The 16731-nt window shown below is 47.2% G+C and overlaps 1 protein-coding gene across 1 annotated transcript in view; it reads left to right on the top strand.

Annotated features, from left to right (window-relative positions):
- Nucleotides 1-4118: 4118 nt before the first annotated feature.
- MED12L (mediator complex subunit 12L) overlaps nt 4119-16731 on the top strand; it is a 323861-nt gene continuing 311248 nt past the window's right edge. The window contains exons 1-2 of the mRNA XM_059391731.1: nt 4119-4198; nt 5062-5285. Of these exons, the coding sequence (XP_059247714.1) occupies nt 5187-5285 (99 nt within the window). The 5' untranslated portion in view covers nt 4119-4198; nt 5062-5186. The remainder of the gene's footprint in view (nt 4199-5061; nt 5286-16731) is intronic.

Raw genomic sequence — 16731 nt, 5'->3', positions numbered from 1 at the left:
TGCTGACCCACCTTCTCAGGTCATTCTCATTTTTCCTCTTCTTTAAGAATCTAAGAGAAAGGGAGATTTTTCTTTTTTGAGTCAGAAGCATACACACCACAAGTGCATTTAAATGTAACGGGGATATAAGAAAAACTGAAAGTAAGCCAGACTGCCTGTAGACAATCTGTTAACAAAACACAGTAATATATACACCTGGACAAGCATCAGTCCCATGGGGAAACCCAGCAATTTTAATTACTTCACCTACAGGCACTATACTGAGAATTGTTTCTTTCCACTTGAGTGAAAGCATGCTCTATGCCAGTGCGAGCTGTCAGGAGTTTTGCTTCTCTCATACCAGACCTGTCTTCCGAGGCTCACTTTTATATGTGTTATGTAAATGATAATTAATACATGGAGCACACTGACAATAATGAGCATAGTTTGGAGAGTTGATCCTGGCATTGCCACTTGCTAACTCAATGGTCTTATGCCAGTGACTTCACCTCTGGATCCTCACCTGTTAATCTGTAAAATAGGGATAATAGGACCATGGCACCTGGTGGGTCAACAGCCTACCTCTGCTTCTAGCCGTTTTCCACCTCATTCTTTGGAAACTAGCTCTGAAAAAGGGTTGTGTCTCTGCCTTTTGTCAGAGAAATTTTATTCCTTATCTCAAACCTGTGAAAAGCTCTTTGAAGGGACTACTGGCCTTGGCGCTTGACATTGTCCACTGCAGTTTGCATGAACTTGAAGAACTGGTCGGTGACCCAGACTGGAGAACATTCAAATTGAAGAGCCGTGTGGCTTGCGGAATATGTCCATGGTGGGCAAGGAGAGAAAGCTGGTGAGAAAATGCCTGCACTAGAACATGTGCGGGCAAAGACATCTGTGTATTTCTTGCAGACCAAATGTAGAGAGAGAAAGCCAGCCATGAGCTGTCTTAAAGGGACTTTGCCCAGGACTACAAAAGCAGTCCCAGCTATGACAGACTTCTTGCAGAATTGTGAAAACCAGGGCTTGCAGAGGGAACTTTAGCAGCTAAGGAGATTCCTGACGCTGAGGGATCTTGGAGGAGCCCTTGGATGTGACATAGAAAAAGGGGTCAGCTTTGAAACTCTTTTGTCAACCCACAAAAGTGGCCCTAGAGATTGAACGTCACACTTAGAGGACACAGTCCTATATTTGTAAAAGGGTTTGTAATTACTCCTTTTCTAGCTACATTTCGATCCTTTTCCTTCATTGGGTGGACTAACCTTCCTCAGGTGCCTGAACTCACTTCTGACTAGGCTGAGGTCTAGGCTGGGAACTGAGTAATTCTGTTCTGTGCAAATTGTTTCCAGTCCCTGGGATCATTAGCCAGGTAAAGTTAAGATGCCCCTTATAGGAACAGTAACAAACGAGTCTCACATTATTCCACAAGAATTTGTGCCTCTCTGTTGTATTAACCAGCACTGAGATGAGAAATTCAAGCACAGGGGCGCCTGGGTGGCTCAGTGGGTTAAAGCCTTTGCCTTCAGCTCAGGTCATGATCCCAGGGTCCTGGGATTGAGCCCTGCATCGGGCTGTCTGCTCAGCAGGGAGACTGCTTCCTCCTCTCTTTCTCTCTCTCTGCCTGCCTGCCTCTCTGCCTACTTGTGATCTCTGTCTGTCAAATAAATAAATAAATAAAATCTTAAAAAAAAGAAAAAGAAAAAGAAATTCAAGCACAGCGTAGATCATGATGGCTTCCTTTTTAACCGGCCTTAGTCAGCTTAAAGACTAACTTGAGTGGAAGGAGAGTAAGAAGATAGGGTAGGTATGGGAGAATAAGATTATTGTGTGACATATCTGAGTGCATGGCAACAAATGATGAGCTGTTAAGAAAATGAGAATTAAGTGCACTGAAAGAACTGAAGGATTATCTTGTGCCTCAAGAGTTTGGGGTAAGTTTCATACAGGAGGAGTCTGGACACTAAGGACTGTCCTCAGGTGGCTACTGGAAAATGAAGGGCCTGGGAATTCCAAGTTTGGAAATAGGATTGAGAGCTAACTGGGATGAGGGATTAAGGAGGAAAAAGGTAGATTGAAGATGGGGCTGCATCATGAAGAACAGAAGTGCCCAGATGATGGAGCCAAATGCCCATGGGAAGTCCATGTGTGAAAGAATGATTTTTGAGTTAGTATCTCAGTGCATAAACACTTTTTTTTTTTTTTTAAATCCCCACGTTGAAAAGGCCAAAGAATCCAGGCCAGACTGTATCAAGACAAGGGAGTTAGGAAGGGAGGAAGACCAGGGGCTCTTTTTCCCAAACACTAGGGACAAGTACTAATACATTTTGATTTGCAAATAAAATCTTTATGGTCAGATGATTTTGAGTGCTCCAAAACTTTTTCCTCTGTGGAGGCCAGTTAGAGACTCTTGCCTAGGTATTCCCAAGGAGGAACTGAGGTTACATCTCCTATCAGACTTGAATGTCAGCACAAGGTACCCCCAGTGATCTATGGACCCACATATCTACCCACCCAACCATTGGGTGACCACCCTGTAGTGTTGCAGGCCGTGTGCCTAAGTTGCAACAACATGTAACGGAGTCCTCTCTAGTGCCTGTCAATGTGTTGGGTGGGGGAGATGAAAGAATGGTGAAACTGATAATCACCACAGCTGGGAGATGAGTACTTGGGAATTTATTATACCATACCTCCTGCATTTTGTTATCTTTGATAATTTTCCTAATAAAGTTAGATAACTGTCTTTTTTTTCAAGAGAGAGAGTTAGATTTGGCAGATGCCTTTATCACAAGGGCAAGTTCAGCTTTCAAGTTACACTCAAGGTATTAGGAAGAAAAACCCTTGGGGCAGGGTGCAGAAAGTGGTCAGGAAATGCCTCCTGGTGGAGGGTAACAGTTCTCCAAAACTAGGTGCTCCCACTGAGTAAAGAAACTAAAAACTATAGGTCTGACTTGGCCTTAGGTTGTTTTGAGAAGGGCTAACAGATCAGGGTCAAGAGTGAGAAACTGGCCTCTACCACATTCCATCCCCTTATCTACTTTTTCTTCCTTCCCTTTTGCTTCAAGTCAGCTGAAGTAAGTACTTAGATTTTGGGCAACATCTGAGCACCTACTATATGCCGAGTACGGTATAAAGGCTTTTGGGTAAGATCAAGCTTATACCATTTTATAGAAGATGGAACCTGGAGTCTGGAAATTCCTCAGGGTGTGGGGGACGTGACACAAACAGGTAAGGGCAGTTGGGGAACCGAGTCCTTCCAACCCCAAATCGTGGAAAATAGGACCGAAACTTGGGATCAGGCTGATGTAGCTTTGTGGCTTTGAACAAGTCACCGGGCCTCACTGAGCCGACTCAATTTCTCCATCTATAAAAAGGGTACGGCAAAACGTGTAAGGTTTATTTATTTATTTTTTAAGATCGGAGACCTTTAAACTGTCAAGATCCTGGCACGGAGGGAGGGCTCCATAAATGGCAGCCATCATTCTTGGACAAGTGCCGGCACATCCTCCCGGGCGCGCCTCCCGCCGGGTCCCTCGGGACAGGCCAGGCCCGCCCCCGCGGCTCCGATCTCGCAGTGCTCGCGGCAGGTGGCCCAGCATCTCGGTGCCCACGCCCCGAAGCGAGCGGGGAGCACGGGCGGGTTGGATGACCAAGGTCTCCCCTGGAGGATCGCCTCCCTCCCTCCACACGCCCGGCGCAGGTGAGGTTTCTGGCCCAGGCCACGGGGACAGCGACCCCGAAGAGAGGTCGAGGCGGACAGCGCGGCCCGCGGCCGGGAGAGGGGTCCAGCGGGCGCCCCCTCCCTAGCCCAGTTTCAAGCCGGGACCAACCCCGGCGCCGGGGCCCGCGGGCTGCGCGCTCTGCGGCTGCGAAAACCCGGAGAGGCGGATCGGAGCGCGCTCGCAGCCAACTCCTCCGCGGTCCGGCCGCCGAGCTGGGCATGCTCAGTGCGGCCGTCGCGCCGCCGTCCGCCAACTCGGAAGCTCGCGCTCGCGGGCCGTGGGGGCGAGAACGCCGGCGGCGGCGAGCCGGCGTCGCCCGCCGCCCCCAGACAGTGGCAAACTTCGCGGTGTCCCCGGAGCTCGCCTGGACGAGACTGATACCTCACAAATAAAATCCAATCCAACCCCCCCCACCCCCCCATCCCAGCCTGAATCATGGAGGCTGTGGCCGCCCGAGTGCCGCCGCCGCCGCCGGCCCCTACCCATTAGCCCGGGACCAACAGGTAAACTGTTGGGGGGGGGGGTTGGGAGGAGGAGCTGCGGCCGGGGGGAGGCGGCGGGCTGGAGGAGTCCGAGACGTCCGCGGGCCGGCTGCGCCCGTCGGCGCTCGCAGCCAGCCCATCTCCCCCTTTTCCTTAGCCCCTGGAGGGGCAGCAAAGGGTTAAATCGGCCCCGCGCCACCGTGAGCACGGCCCCCTCCAGCCGCCGCGACCGCCAGCAGCGCGCCTCAGCGCCTGCCCGGAGCCGCCGAGGGGACCAGAGCCTCGGATGCGCCACCGGAGCCCGGCAGGCGTCTAGGAGGCACCGGCCGCTTCTCCCAGTCCGCATCCCTACCTTCCCCACCCCTCCAGGCCTCTCTCCCTCCGCCCCGGCCGGGTCCGCGCCCAGGTGGCTGGGTCTGCGGGGCGCGTGGCGGCGCGGGAAGGATCCCTGCCGTGGAAGAGGGGCGGGGGCGGGCATCTCCGCAGTCTTTTGCCGGGGCTGGAGGGCCACCCTCACCTTGGGTGAGCACTTGAGTCACCCGCCTAGGCGCCAAGAAAAGTTTTCCCCCCCCCCCACTACCCCTCCCCCACCCCCCACCCTCTGTCCGGTTGGGGTAGGTTTGGGTCCATTGGTGAAAAAAGTCACACGTTCCCATCAGCTGCTCCTCCCCCTGGGGACACGGCTGGTGGTGGTGGTTGGGGGGAACCGGGAGGCTGGCGCCGCGGGAGACCCAGGCGGACCTCCAGCTCCTCCGCCGTCGCCACCCGAGCGGTGCGTCCCGGGGCCGAAGCGCAGCTGGGTGCCCGACGAAGACTGCCCCCATCAGTGCGTGTCTGCGTGCCGGGCAGCGGCAGCATCCAACCTGCTTTATTCCTGCCTGCAGCGCCACAGTGAGCGAGCGAGGAGGGGGAGAGAGGGAGTCTGTCTGCAAAGTGCTGCTCCCTGGTGCTCAGAGGCGGCTGCTCCAGCTCCAACTCTCATTCATTTCGCCGGTTAACATGAGAGATCATGGCCGCCTTCGGGCTTCTCAGCTATGAGCAGAGACCGCTGAAACGCCCCCGGCTCGGGCCGCCCGACGTCTACCCGCAGGACCCCAAGCAGAAGGAGGTAAGGGCTCCGGCGGCCTCCCCGGCAACTGGGGCCGCGCTCCGCAGCGCTGACCCGGGGCCAAGTTGGCCCAGCGGGCATCGCCGGCGCTGCGGGGGGGGGGGGGGGAGGGGACCAGGCAGCGGTGACCGGGCTGGGGGGCTAGGGGACCCCCCGGCGGCGGAGACCCAGCGGCTGTCAGTCTCTGCGCTCCACTGGGGTGCTCGCTCTCTGGGTGCCGGGTCGCTTTCCCCGATACCGGGCCTTGCACGGCGCCGCCGGGTGCTTCACCGGGTGCCTCTTTGCCGAAACCCTCTTGCTCTCCCCTGCTTCTGCTGGCTTTATTTTTTTCCCCGCTGCTTCGGTAAATCCTCGTAAACTTTTTGAAAAATGCTGGAATGCAGTGCATCCGACACAGGTCTTACGTTTTGCGCCAGCTGAGCAGGGACGGGGGGGGGCGGGGTGAGGGGGAGACCTTTTCTTTTAAAATTTTCCAGTTTGGAGTGGAAGTCGTTTTTATCGAGGTGAACAAATATTTAGCTCTTTGAACGTACTTCTTTCTGTATCCCCTTTTCTCTTAAAAAAAAAATCAATATTAAGGGGAGCCCGATTTTCGTCCCTAGAGGCGATTGGTTTAATTGCTGGAGGCTGTTTTGTGTATGGAAAAGCAGACGGGTTACCTTGGAAGGGTAGTAAGTCCCGAGATTGCTTATTTCTTTGAATGAAATTGGAGAAAGCTTGACTCTTGCCTTAGGTACACTAGCTTCAATGTCTAGAGTAACCATAGCATTTTATAGCCATTTATGTTTTTGTCAGTAGTTAAGAAGTAATTATGTAACAACTCTCCAGTTATAATGATCACCCTGGGCTACACAATTTGCCCAGGGATTTGCCTTTCTTTCTTTTTTTTTTTTTTTTTTTTTTGAGATCACCTGCTACCCAGCTGTGCTTTCTGAGTTTGCCAGCTGCAGCCCACCCATTCTCTCTTTTCTTCAGCAAAAAAGCTAAGTGAGCGCATTGCACAACTTCTTTATGGGGATCTAAAAACCCTCTATTAAAAGTTTGGAGGCCTAGCGGTATCACAGAAAGGGTTTTGTAAGGAAGGCAGGAGGGGTCCTTAAGACTTTCTTTTTGATAAAGGTATCTATTTCAGTAATAGTTTTGGTTAAACTTCTGTTAATGTTTCTAAAAATTTAGGAGTGGCAATTCCTTTTAGAGGCTTAAGCACATAAACATGTTTGAGCATCCGTGGAGTAATTCAGATTGAAGCTGGTTTTACAGGTGGTTCCCAGTTGAGGCTTAACATGAGGATGGATTGAGGGGCGCCTGGGTGGCTCAGTGGGTTAAGGCCTCTCTGCCTTCGGCTCAGGTCATGATCCCGGTGTCCTGGGATCGAGCTCCACATCCGGCTGTCTGCTCCGCGGACAGCCTGCTTCCTCCTCTTTCTCTCTCTGCCTGCCTCTCTGCCTGCTTGTGATCTCTGTCTGTCAAATAAATAAATAAAATCTTTAAAAAAACAAAAACATGAGGATGGATTGAGGAGATCTTGCAGATTTCTTATCCACCTATTTCTCTCTGGGCTAATCCCACCCAGATGAAAGTGAATTGTTAAGGACTAGAAAGAGCAGACACTAAGGACCAACTGTAACAAAGCTAGTAACTTAAAAATTAGTGTCAGGAATTTTTAAAACTTTTGGTGGGGACAAGGATGCTGATTGGCTCATCTTTCTCATCTTTTACGGTCTTGCCACATTTTCCAGAAGGAAGTGTAATTAAAAGCATCTCCTTAGTTACGTACGGGATGCTTGTCTGAGATGCCATGTGGGCTTATTTAGTGTTTATTCCTCAGGTCAGTGCTCATTGAGGATTGGGGCCTCTCTGATTGGAAAAAATAATTTTGGATTTTAGGATTTTGCAACATTTTATGGAATGCTAAAACTGAAGTAACCTTAGAGCCCATTTTATGTAACTTCCTTTTAACAAAGGGAAACTGAGGCCCAAGAAAGCTTTACCTGACTTAATCAAAATGTGATAAAGAAGCAGAGGATTTGGACCACGGAACCAGTATTTATGTCCAAACCAATACTGTGTTAAGAAGGACTTATGCTAAATCGTGTTGTTCTGCTATTATGCCCTTTCCCCCAAGGCAGCCAGTATTTCATCCTCTGGAGCAGAGTCAGAGTTATGTGTGACTGTAGCCAAATTTGAGTACAATATGGAACAGGTGTTTGGCTGTTCTTGGGTGGTGGTGTGGTGAGAAGTGTTTCACCAGCTTCAGTTATTTATGAACTGCTCCAAGAGTTCTCCCCTATCCCTGGATCACCTGTACTTTTATTCTCACGTTTTCTTTAACTTTTAAGAAACTTTGTTTCCTAGGCAGCAGTACACATGAAGTCATGATTCACATGTAAATAAGTAATGCAAAAGTTAGAATCCCGTTGTGCCTATGTATGTATTAAATTTTTATCTAGCTGATATTACACGCACATAGGGTTACATGTAATAAAACCAGACTATAACTATTAAAACTTTAAAAAGTTTACCTGTGGAGCGCCTGGGTGGCTCAGTGGGTTAAAACCTCTGCCTTCAGTTCAGGTCATGATCCCGGGGTCTTGGGATCCAGGCCCTAGTTGGGCTCTCTGCTTGGCAGGGAGCTGCTTCCCTTCTACTCTCTGCCTACTTGTGATCTCTGTCTGTCAAATAAATAAATAAATATTAAAGAAGTTTACTTGAGCATTTAAAACTTGCAGTTCCACTAGAGATCTTTATCCCACATAAGGGGAAATGCTGATTTAATGGAGGAAGTATGGGCTTCAAAATTAGGCAGACCTGGATTTGGATTCTGGTTCAGCCTAGTTGTGTGGCCTTGGGCAACTTGCATAACTTCTCATTTGTAAATTAGTATAGTTTTTCTATTCAGAAAGTTTTGAGAACCCTTATTTGAAATGCATTGCATTTGTGTGAGGAAAAACCCTTATCCTGGTGGAAGCTATTCTTATTACTATAGGTGTGACTCTTTTATTATTGTTAACCAGTGCAAGTGGTGTTCTGGAAAACAGCTCCTGGAAGATGGGCTGGAACCCATGAATGAAGATCCCCTGTGGAGAAGGAGGGGAAGGTGGGGTGAGCTGGAAGCTTTAACCTGCTTGACTGATTGACTATATTCTTTTGAGAGCTTACCTGTACATCAGCACTCCACAGGACTTTTTTTTTTTTTTTTTTAAAGATTTTATTTATTTATTTGACAGAGATCACAAGTAGGCAGAGAGGCAGGCAGAGAGAGAGAGAGAGAGGGAAGCAGGCTCCCTGCTGAGCAGAGAGCCCGATGTGGGGCTCGATCCCAGGACCCTGAGATCATGACCTGAGCCGAAGGCAGCGGCTTAACCCACTGAGCCACCCAGGCGCCCCCTTTTTTTTTTTTTTTAATATATTGTGTTATAATACTTTATTTTCTGACTGTCCTCAAGCCTTGAAAAGGAATCAGAAAACTGAGAGTCACCTTGATTTATTGCCCCTTCTTTTTTTTTTTTTCTCAAGATTTTATTTATTTATTTGACAGAGAGGGGAGACAAGCAGGGGGAGTGGGAGAGGGAGAAGCATGCTCCCCGCAGAGCAGGGAGCCTGATTTAGGGCTGGATCCCAGGACCCTGGGATCATGACCTGAGCTGGAGGCAGATGCTTAACAACTGAGCCACCCAGGCACCTGTTGATTTCCACTTATACTCCATAATACATGTTTCAGGATATCTTGTCCAGTTCCCACATATATTTCTAATCCGTCCACTGCTTCCCAGTTTCACTAATATGCTTGACTTCCTTTCTCCTTCAGCCTGACTTTTCTCTGCCTGTGGGCTTGTATACATGCGGATCTGTCTGCCTGGACACTTGCTTGCCTATCCACCCGTACCCCCACCATTTCACCCCACTCTTCTCACCTTAACCTGTGGTGAGGCGGTAGCTCCGGAGCCGTGTCTGCCTGGGTTTGAAACTTGGCGCTCCTGTTTACATATTCTTTATTCTCCCCTTCCCTCAGTATCCCCTCTTGTAGTTCTATTGGGCTATTGGAACATCAAATGAGTGGTACACGTAAAGCGTTTAGACTGACTAGAGTCTGGCATGGAATCTTCACCCAGATGCTGTCAGGGCCTGTCTCTTCATCTGTCAGTCTCAGCCCAATGACCTTCTCAGAGGCCTTTCTAGTATAACCATATAATTTGTAATTTTGTATTTATTTGCATGCCACCATCCCCCACTAAAGTGTCCGTTTTGTGAGAGCAGGGATGAGTGCTGTTTTTAGGCATTACTAAAGTACCTGCCACCTAGTGTATTTCATTCCTGGGATGCTAAGGGTGTGAATACTTGTTGGAATGTATGAATGAAAGTGGGAATGAATGAATAAAAAGAGGAAATCTGGTGATTGAAGGGTGTAGGGGAAAGTCTAGGTTAAGGCAGAGATTATCCTTGACATCCAGCCTTGGAGGTTACAAGGCTGAAAGTTAAACCCTAGAATTAGGAAGGAAGAGGATTTTACCCTGGGGTAGAAGAGGCCCAGGGGTGCCTGGGTGGCTCATTTGGTTAAGGGACTGCTTTTGGCTCAGGTCATGATCCCGGAGTTCCAGGATCTAGTCCTACATCGGGCTCCCAGCTCCATGGGGAGTCTGCTTCTCCCTCTCATGCTCTCTCTCACTCTCTCTCTCCCTCAAATAAATATTTAAAAAAAAAAAAAAAAAAGAGACCTAAACAGCTGAATAATAAATATTTTCAGGAAGTCAAATTACCTAGAAAAATAGTTTGGGCCAATATGTGAGATTTCCAGGCATCAAGAACTCTAGATAGAGTCCCACCAGTAGAGGGGATGGAATGCTGGATGTGGAGCTCAGAGGCTGCCCAAGGGAAAGTAGTGGAAGGGGGTTGGTGGGGAGTTGGAGAAGGTGGGTGGAGTAGTGGTGGTCCTGTCTGCATGTGATTAACCCAGAACAGGTGTTCTCAAACTTGACCTATCCAGATCACCTGTAGAGCTTGTTAAATGGTTTTTCAGATTCAGTAGTTTTGAGCCAGGGCCCCATAATTTGCATCTCTAACAAGATGCCTGGTGATCTGATGGTTGCTGGTCCAGGGCCCCACTTTAAAGACCCTGACCTAGAAAGAAGGCATCCAGTTCTGCAGAGGCTAGAAGAGTTCTGCCTGATCTAGGTAGGACAGATCTAGGCATCTGTAGATGGCTGAATCTGTAGTAGTTTGGTTTAGCAGCCAACTCAGCCAGGGTGTGCGGGGCTTTTCCCAGAAGTTGTGCCCTCTTGGCTCAGATCAAAGGGAGGGAGTTAGGAAGTCTCAGTCCCTCTCTAATGGCTTTCTATTACCCTTGGAATAACAGATTCCTTACCTAGGCCATCAGGGCTCTACCATCTGGGCCTTGTCCACTTCTACAACCACTACCTGTAGCCAGACCACCTGGCTTTGAGTTCTGGCTTCATCACTTACTGCCCACAAGATCTCACTTGTGGAATGGGGTTCATATTTGTTCCTACCACATTGGGATTGCTGGAAAGATAAAACAAGATTTGAACCATGCCTGGCACACAGAGTGCTCTGTTCGGATGACTACTACTGGGATAACTCCTCCCTTGTTAAAGAGTCCCAGGACTTCCCCTTGTATATCATATCCGTAAGACCCTGTCTTTGAGAGTTGGCCTCTGGGCTTTTTTGATTCTTTGCAGACTTGTTGCTCATTCCCCTCCTGGCTGTGTGGTAGGACCAATGGCCACTGCTCTCCCTTTCCAGGAGGCTCAGCTCTTTGGTGTCTGTTCCTGTCCCTGACTGCCCTTGTTGTTTTCCTGTCCTTTAGCTCTTAGAGAGACTGTCTCAAGGAAGCCTTCCTTGTAACCCATCTTTCCTCATTCTTGCTAGCTCATTATCTTGTGCTAATAGGTTTTGGCAGTGCTGGTCACTGAAGTGGTTGTTGATTTTCTCCATGGCTTTCCACACTAGAATGTAAACTGCATGAGGGGGGCTCGTCTGTGGTAGTCACAGTTTTGAGTGCTTTGTGCCTGGGATTAGACTAGGAGCTCAGTAAATAGTTCTTGCAGAAATTAATAAAATGCAGAAAGAACTCTTAATGAGCAGTTTTATTTATAACATCTGACTGCCCCAGTGCTTGTTTCATTTTGGCAAAGCCTGTTAGTTTTCTTGTTAGCTTGTAAAACTCTTAAAACACATTAAAAGGTTATTTTAGAGATAGCTGGGGAGGTGGGGTGAGGGGAGGTGAAAATTTGATTCTTTGCAATCTTTCAGAAAATTGTTTCTTTATAATCTTTGAGGAGGAGGATGTTTGTTGATAAAGTTGCCTGGGAAGAAAGGACAGGTTGACTAGTTGCCTGGGGGACCAGAAGGGAAAGGGGAAAAGCTTCCTCCTGAGATTAGTTGGCTGGCTCCTGGGCCCATCATAGACCTCCCTGAATACCAGTGTTCTGGGAGGAACCTCTGTATATTTACATCTGTATGTTTAACTTTTGTCTCAAGGGACTCTTAGGCCAGAATCAGTGTCTGACACACTGGGTCAGAGGCCCTGCTTCTCTCTACTGCTTGCAGAAGTGTTGCTACCCAAACTTTGTGGCCAAGGAGTAGAAACAAAAGTGGCTGTCATTTCTCAGGGTTTGCTAACACCTGCAGCAGAATTGTCAAAGATGCTTGTTAAGCCTGCAGATGTAATGGCCCACCTCAGACTTGCTGAGTCAGAATTTCTGGGAAGGAGGTCGAGGAATTTGCATTTTATTTTATTTTTTTAAAAGATTTTATTTATTTGACAGAGAGAGAGAAATCACAAGTAGGCAGAGAGGCAGGCAGAAAGCAGGTTCCCCGCGGAGCAGAGATCCCGACGTGCGGCTCGATCCCAGGACCCTGGGATCATGACCTGAGCTGAAGGCAGAGGCTTTAACCCACTGAGCCACGCAGGTGCCCCAGAGCAATTTGCATTTTAAACAAGCTTTTCAGGTGGGGCGCCTGGGTGGCTCAGTGGGTTGAGCCGCTGCCTTCGGCTCAGGTCATGATCTCAGAGTCCTGGGATCGAGTCCCGCATTGGGCTCTCTGCTCAGCAGGGTGCCTGCTTCCTCCTCTCTCTCTGCCTGCCTCTCTGCCTACTTGTGATCTCTCTCTGTCAAATAAATAAATAAAATCTTTAAAAAAAAAATAAATAAACAAGCTTTTTAGGTGATCTAAATATGTAAAGTTTGAGAACAATGGTTTTGGTTATCTTTAGAAAATGTTGTAAACCAGACTCTCCCATATTTCCTACCCGTTTCCCACTATTTGATGTATTAAAATCTTTAGACAAATATACCATTTGAAGTATTAGTACTTTTTGGTACAAAATAGTGTGGATGAGTTTAGCTACTTTCCCCCCTGAAGTTCTGTTCTCATAACCATGGTTCCCAGAATAGGCTTGTTTTCTCTCAGCTGTTCATGGTTTATAGCTTAGTAGAATGCCCTGCCTTGCCCTTAAAATATCCACAGCTCCCTTCTGTGTGCACTTGGCTAAAATGGGGCTTTGGGGAGCAGGTCTTGCTTTGTCCTGTGAGGATGATTTTGGACTTGTTCAGGGCAGTGGAGTTTACTGTTTGACTGTGGGCCTGGGCTTTCAGTTGGGCTCTTTGGGGACTCATGTAAAGCTGTTAATTTTCGATATAGCCACTGTCTGTTAACCTCTTGGGTTTTTCACTTAGGCTGGCAAATGGGGTGATGAAATGTGATGCTTTAGGAAGTTCGAGGACCACAGAGTGAAGTCTGGAAGGCAAACTGTGTTGGGGGAGCACCACGTAGGAGAGGGCAAACAGAATCCTAGAATCTTTGTTCAGCCTGTGCCTCTTGTGGGGTAAGGGGGGAAGGATGGGGTGGTGTGCGTACACGTGAGACTAAAGGAGAAATAGGATGGAGTAAGTGCAAGTGGAAACTCTAAGAATTGCGATGTATTCTGCAGTTCTCCTGTACTGCATTTCTTGACAGACGAGGCAGGGAGTAGAGAAGTTGGAGGGGTCGGCAAGAATGAACACGATTCAGGGTTCTCTTTAGCAGTGTGCTCTGAGCCTGGAGAAGAGCTGACCTCAGTCTGAGTGGGGCAAGCCGCGTGGAGGGAAGAAGTCCAAGGGCGTGTAGAGGGAGGTGCCTACCTTCTACACCTTCCATGCAGAGAAGGGATCATGGAAGCACTTTTAATTGTCTTTAGATAATATCGGAAGCTGGTGATGGTGACAAAGTTCATTATACTGTCCTCTTGATTCCGATTTCTTTGTTTAGGAAAATCTACATAATGAAAATGTCACTATATTACAAAATAGCATGGTTTTTACCTAAAAAAATATAGCCTACATAATCTGGAGGGTTTATCAACCACATGCGAATAATTGTTACCTCTCAAGGATGGGATTAGGGTTGATTGTTTTCTTTTTGTACTACTCTTTATTTAAAGCTGTAAAAATACTTGTGCACTACTATTGTCGTTGGAGGGAATAACTTTAGGAATAATTATTAGGTAATTCTGGTTGAGTTGTTGTTGGTTCCAAACTAAGCTAGAACCCCTTAGCTGATTAGCAGATAGAGGGGTCTGGTAGGGTGTAGAGACAGACACGCATGCACCTGACCCTGGCTGTTGCGGTGAGGGCTGTTACCTGAGCATTCCAGCACTGCCACTTGCACTGTGTGACTTGGGGTGCTGTGTCCTTTTCCTTGCCTAGGAGTTGGGAAGAATACCTAATCATCTAGATTTGCTTTGAATGTGAAGGAGTGTTGTAAATTTAAATTGTTACAAAATATGAGGTATAAATTCAGCAGTGTGCTAGAGCAGGTGTGTACCTTTTGATTTTTAAGATGCTGAGAATTTTGTCTGCTGGTTCGTATCATTTTGGTATCTTGAACTGTGGCATAATGGGAGTATTTACACCAAGGAAATGCAAAATGCTACAGAGTAGGTTCTTTTTCTTTTCTTCTCTTTCTTTCTTTTATTTTTTTTAATTTTAAAACTGGTTGTTAAACATTTACCACCACACTGCTGGGTGTAGTTGTGTGCACCACTTAGTTGGCTACTTGACTATCATTCTTATTCTAGGATTCCCCTACCTGCTAACCACAAAAAATTTTTTTCAAAGCCAGACAGAGTTTCACTTACCTAAGTTTTCTTTTGGCTAGCAGTGAGCATATGACTTCATTCTGGCTGAAGAGATTTAGTGGAAATCTACCTTAGGACTTCTAAAGAATTTTTTCTTACTGAAGAAAGTGCAGGTACAGGGGGAGAATGCTGTCTCTTAATGCCCTGATAGCTCCTTAGTTTTCTATCTTTGGAAAAGTAATTAGAGGATATTGTAGCTGGAGCTAGGGCATCTATCTTGTGCCTATGAGACAACAAGCCTGTAAATGAAAAGCTAATACATGAGGGGGGATTGAAGGGCTTTATGGAAATTAAGCTTCTGAACGACCTTAGGACCACTTCTCCCTGGACTCCTGAAATAAACAGTAGTTGTCCACATGGTTGAAGCCATTTTGGACCAGTTGTCAATTTCCTGTAACTGAAAGCATTCTGTTTTCATGGTAATTTTCTTTTTAAAATGTTTTATTTATTTAAATAATTATTGTTATTTAACAGGCACCCCTGTTATGGTACTTTTCATGTATATATTGGCACCTGAAGTCATCACAACTTGAGCCCTCCGTGCCCCCCCCCCCCCCGCCCCCTTTCCAGAGAATGCACATTTCAGGACTCTCCTATTCTCTGGTTTGATGGATATACAGCAAGAGACAGAGAGCACTTTTATCTTGTCTGTTATGTAGTAAATTCTGCCCAATGCCTATCAGAAGCTTAGAGAAGGGTACCTGGGTGGCTCAGTCAGTTAAGCGCCTCCCTTCAGCTCAGGTCATGATCCCAGGGTCCTGGGATTGAGTACTACATCAGGCTCTCTGCTCAGTGGGGAGTGTACTTCACCCTCTTCCTCTGCCCCTCCCCCAGCTTATGTTCTCCTTCTCTCTCTGTCAAAAAAATAAATAAACAAAATCTTTAAAAAAGAAGCTTAGGGGAAATGGAAATGGCTTTATTTCCATTTCTGTCAGGAAGGGTTGAAGTGGGAAGAAAGGAAGATCCTTAACCTGTTTGGAGAGAAAGATTCTGTGGTTCTGTACTAGGTTTGGGGGGAACCAGGAATGTCTAGAGCTATAAGGCAACTTAAAGATGCATTGTTCTCATTTACTACAAAAGGAAATGGAGTCCCAGAGAGGTTAAAGTGACTTGTTAGGCAGATCTGGGCCAGGCACTTCTGTGCCCTGATTTGTTCTTGCAACTTTACTTGGCCTCCTCTCTGTACACAGCCACTGCTTCTGGTAAATACTCTCTCTTCGTCCTGGTAGTGAGAATTTCTCTGTACTTGGGGCACCCAGAGTCTCTGTGAGAGCTGGGGATTGTTTAGCTCACCATTTGATCTTTCAGCTTGCCGGAATCTTTTTTTTTTTTTTTTTAATATTTTATTTATTTATTTGACAGAGAAATCACAAGTAGATGGAGAGGCAGGCAGAGAGAGAGGGAAGCAGGCTCCCCGCTGAGCAAAGAGCCCGATGCGGGCCTTGATCCCAGGACCCTGAGATCATGACCTGAGCCGGAGGCAGCGGCTTAACCCACTGAGCCACCCAGGCACCCATCAGCTTGCCGGAATCTTGAATGGGGTCTCCTGGGCAGAGGGAAGAATACGGTGGAAGGTCAGGCACTCTTGTCTTCGGTGTTTTGGTGGAAGGTTTCCAGCTCTGTGGCCCCTGGTGCAGATAGCTCTGGCATTGGCCTTTGTGGGCTCTGTGTGTTGGGGATTGATCCCATCTAGTTTTAATTTTCTTGGTTGAGATGCTCCTTTATTTATGTGTAGCTCTCTTGGGAGATACAAATAGACAAGTTGTACCAGTTACCTACTTCCAGGGAGCAATACTTACATGTTGTGTTCTATATAAATGAACCCTCCCCCTTAGTTATGAAATGCTATAGCCCCGAGAAGAGTTTTAGCCCTTGGGTTTTATTTTCCATGTTTTGAGGGAAATATTACTATACATATACATACATATATGTGTGTGTGTGTGTATGTGTATATTTACGTATGTATATTTACATATATATATATATATATATATATATATATATATATATGAATGAATGTATGTATTTGCCAAACTAATTGAGTCATTCAGCCAGTATTGTTGAACACCTTGTAGGCCCTTTGCCAGCTGTGGCTTCATAAGGAAAGAGCCTGAAACTATTTTTAAATTTATTTTTATTTTTATTTTTATTTTTTTATTTTTAAAGATTTTATTTATTTATTTGACAGACAGAGATTACAAGTAGGCAGAGAGGCAGGCAGAGAAAGAGGAGGAAGCAGGCTCCCTGCTGAGCAGAGAGCCTGATGTGGGGCTCCATCCCAGGGTCCTGGGATGGAGCCCCACATCAGGC

Source organism: Mustela nigripes, chromosome 2 (genome assembly GCF_022355385.1).
Source record: "Mustela nigripes isolate SB6536 chromosome 2, MUSNIG.SB6536, whole genome shotgun sequence".
NCBI classification, from domain to species: Eukaryota; Metazoa; Chordata; class Mammalia; order Carnivora; family Mustelidae; genus Mustela; species Mustela nigripes.
This window is presented reverse-complemented; position numbering and strand designations above follow the sequence as displayed.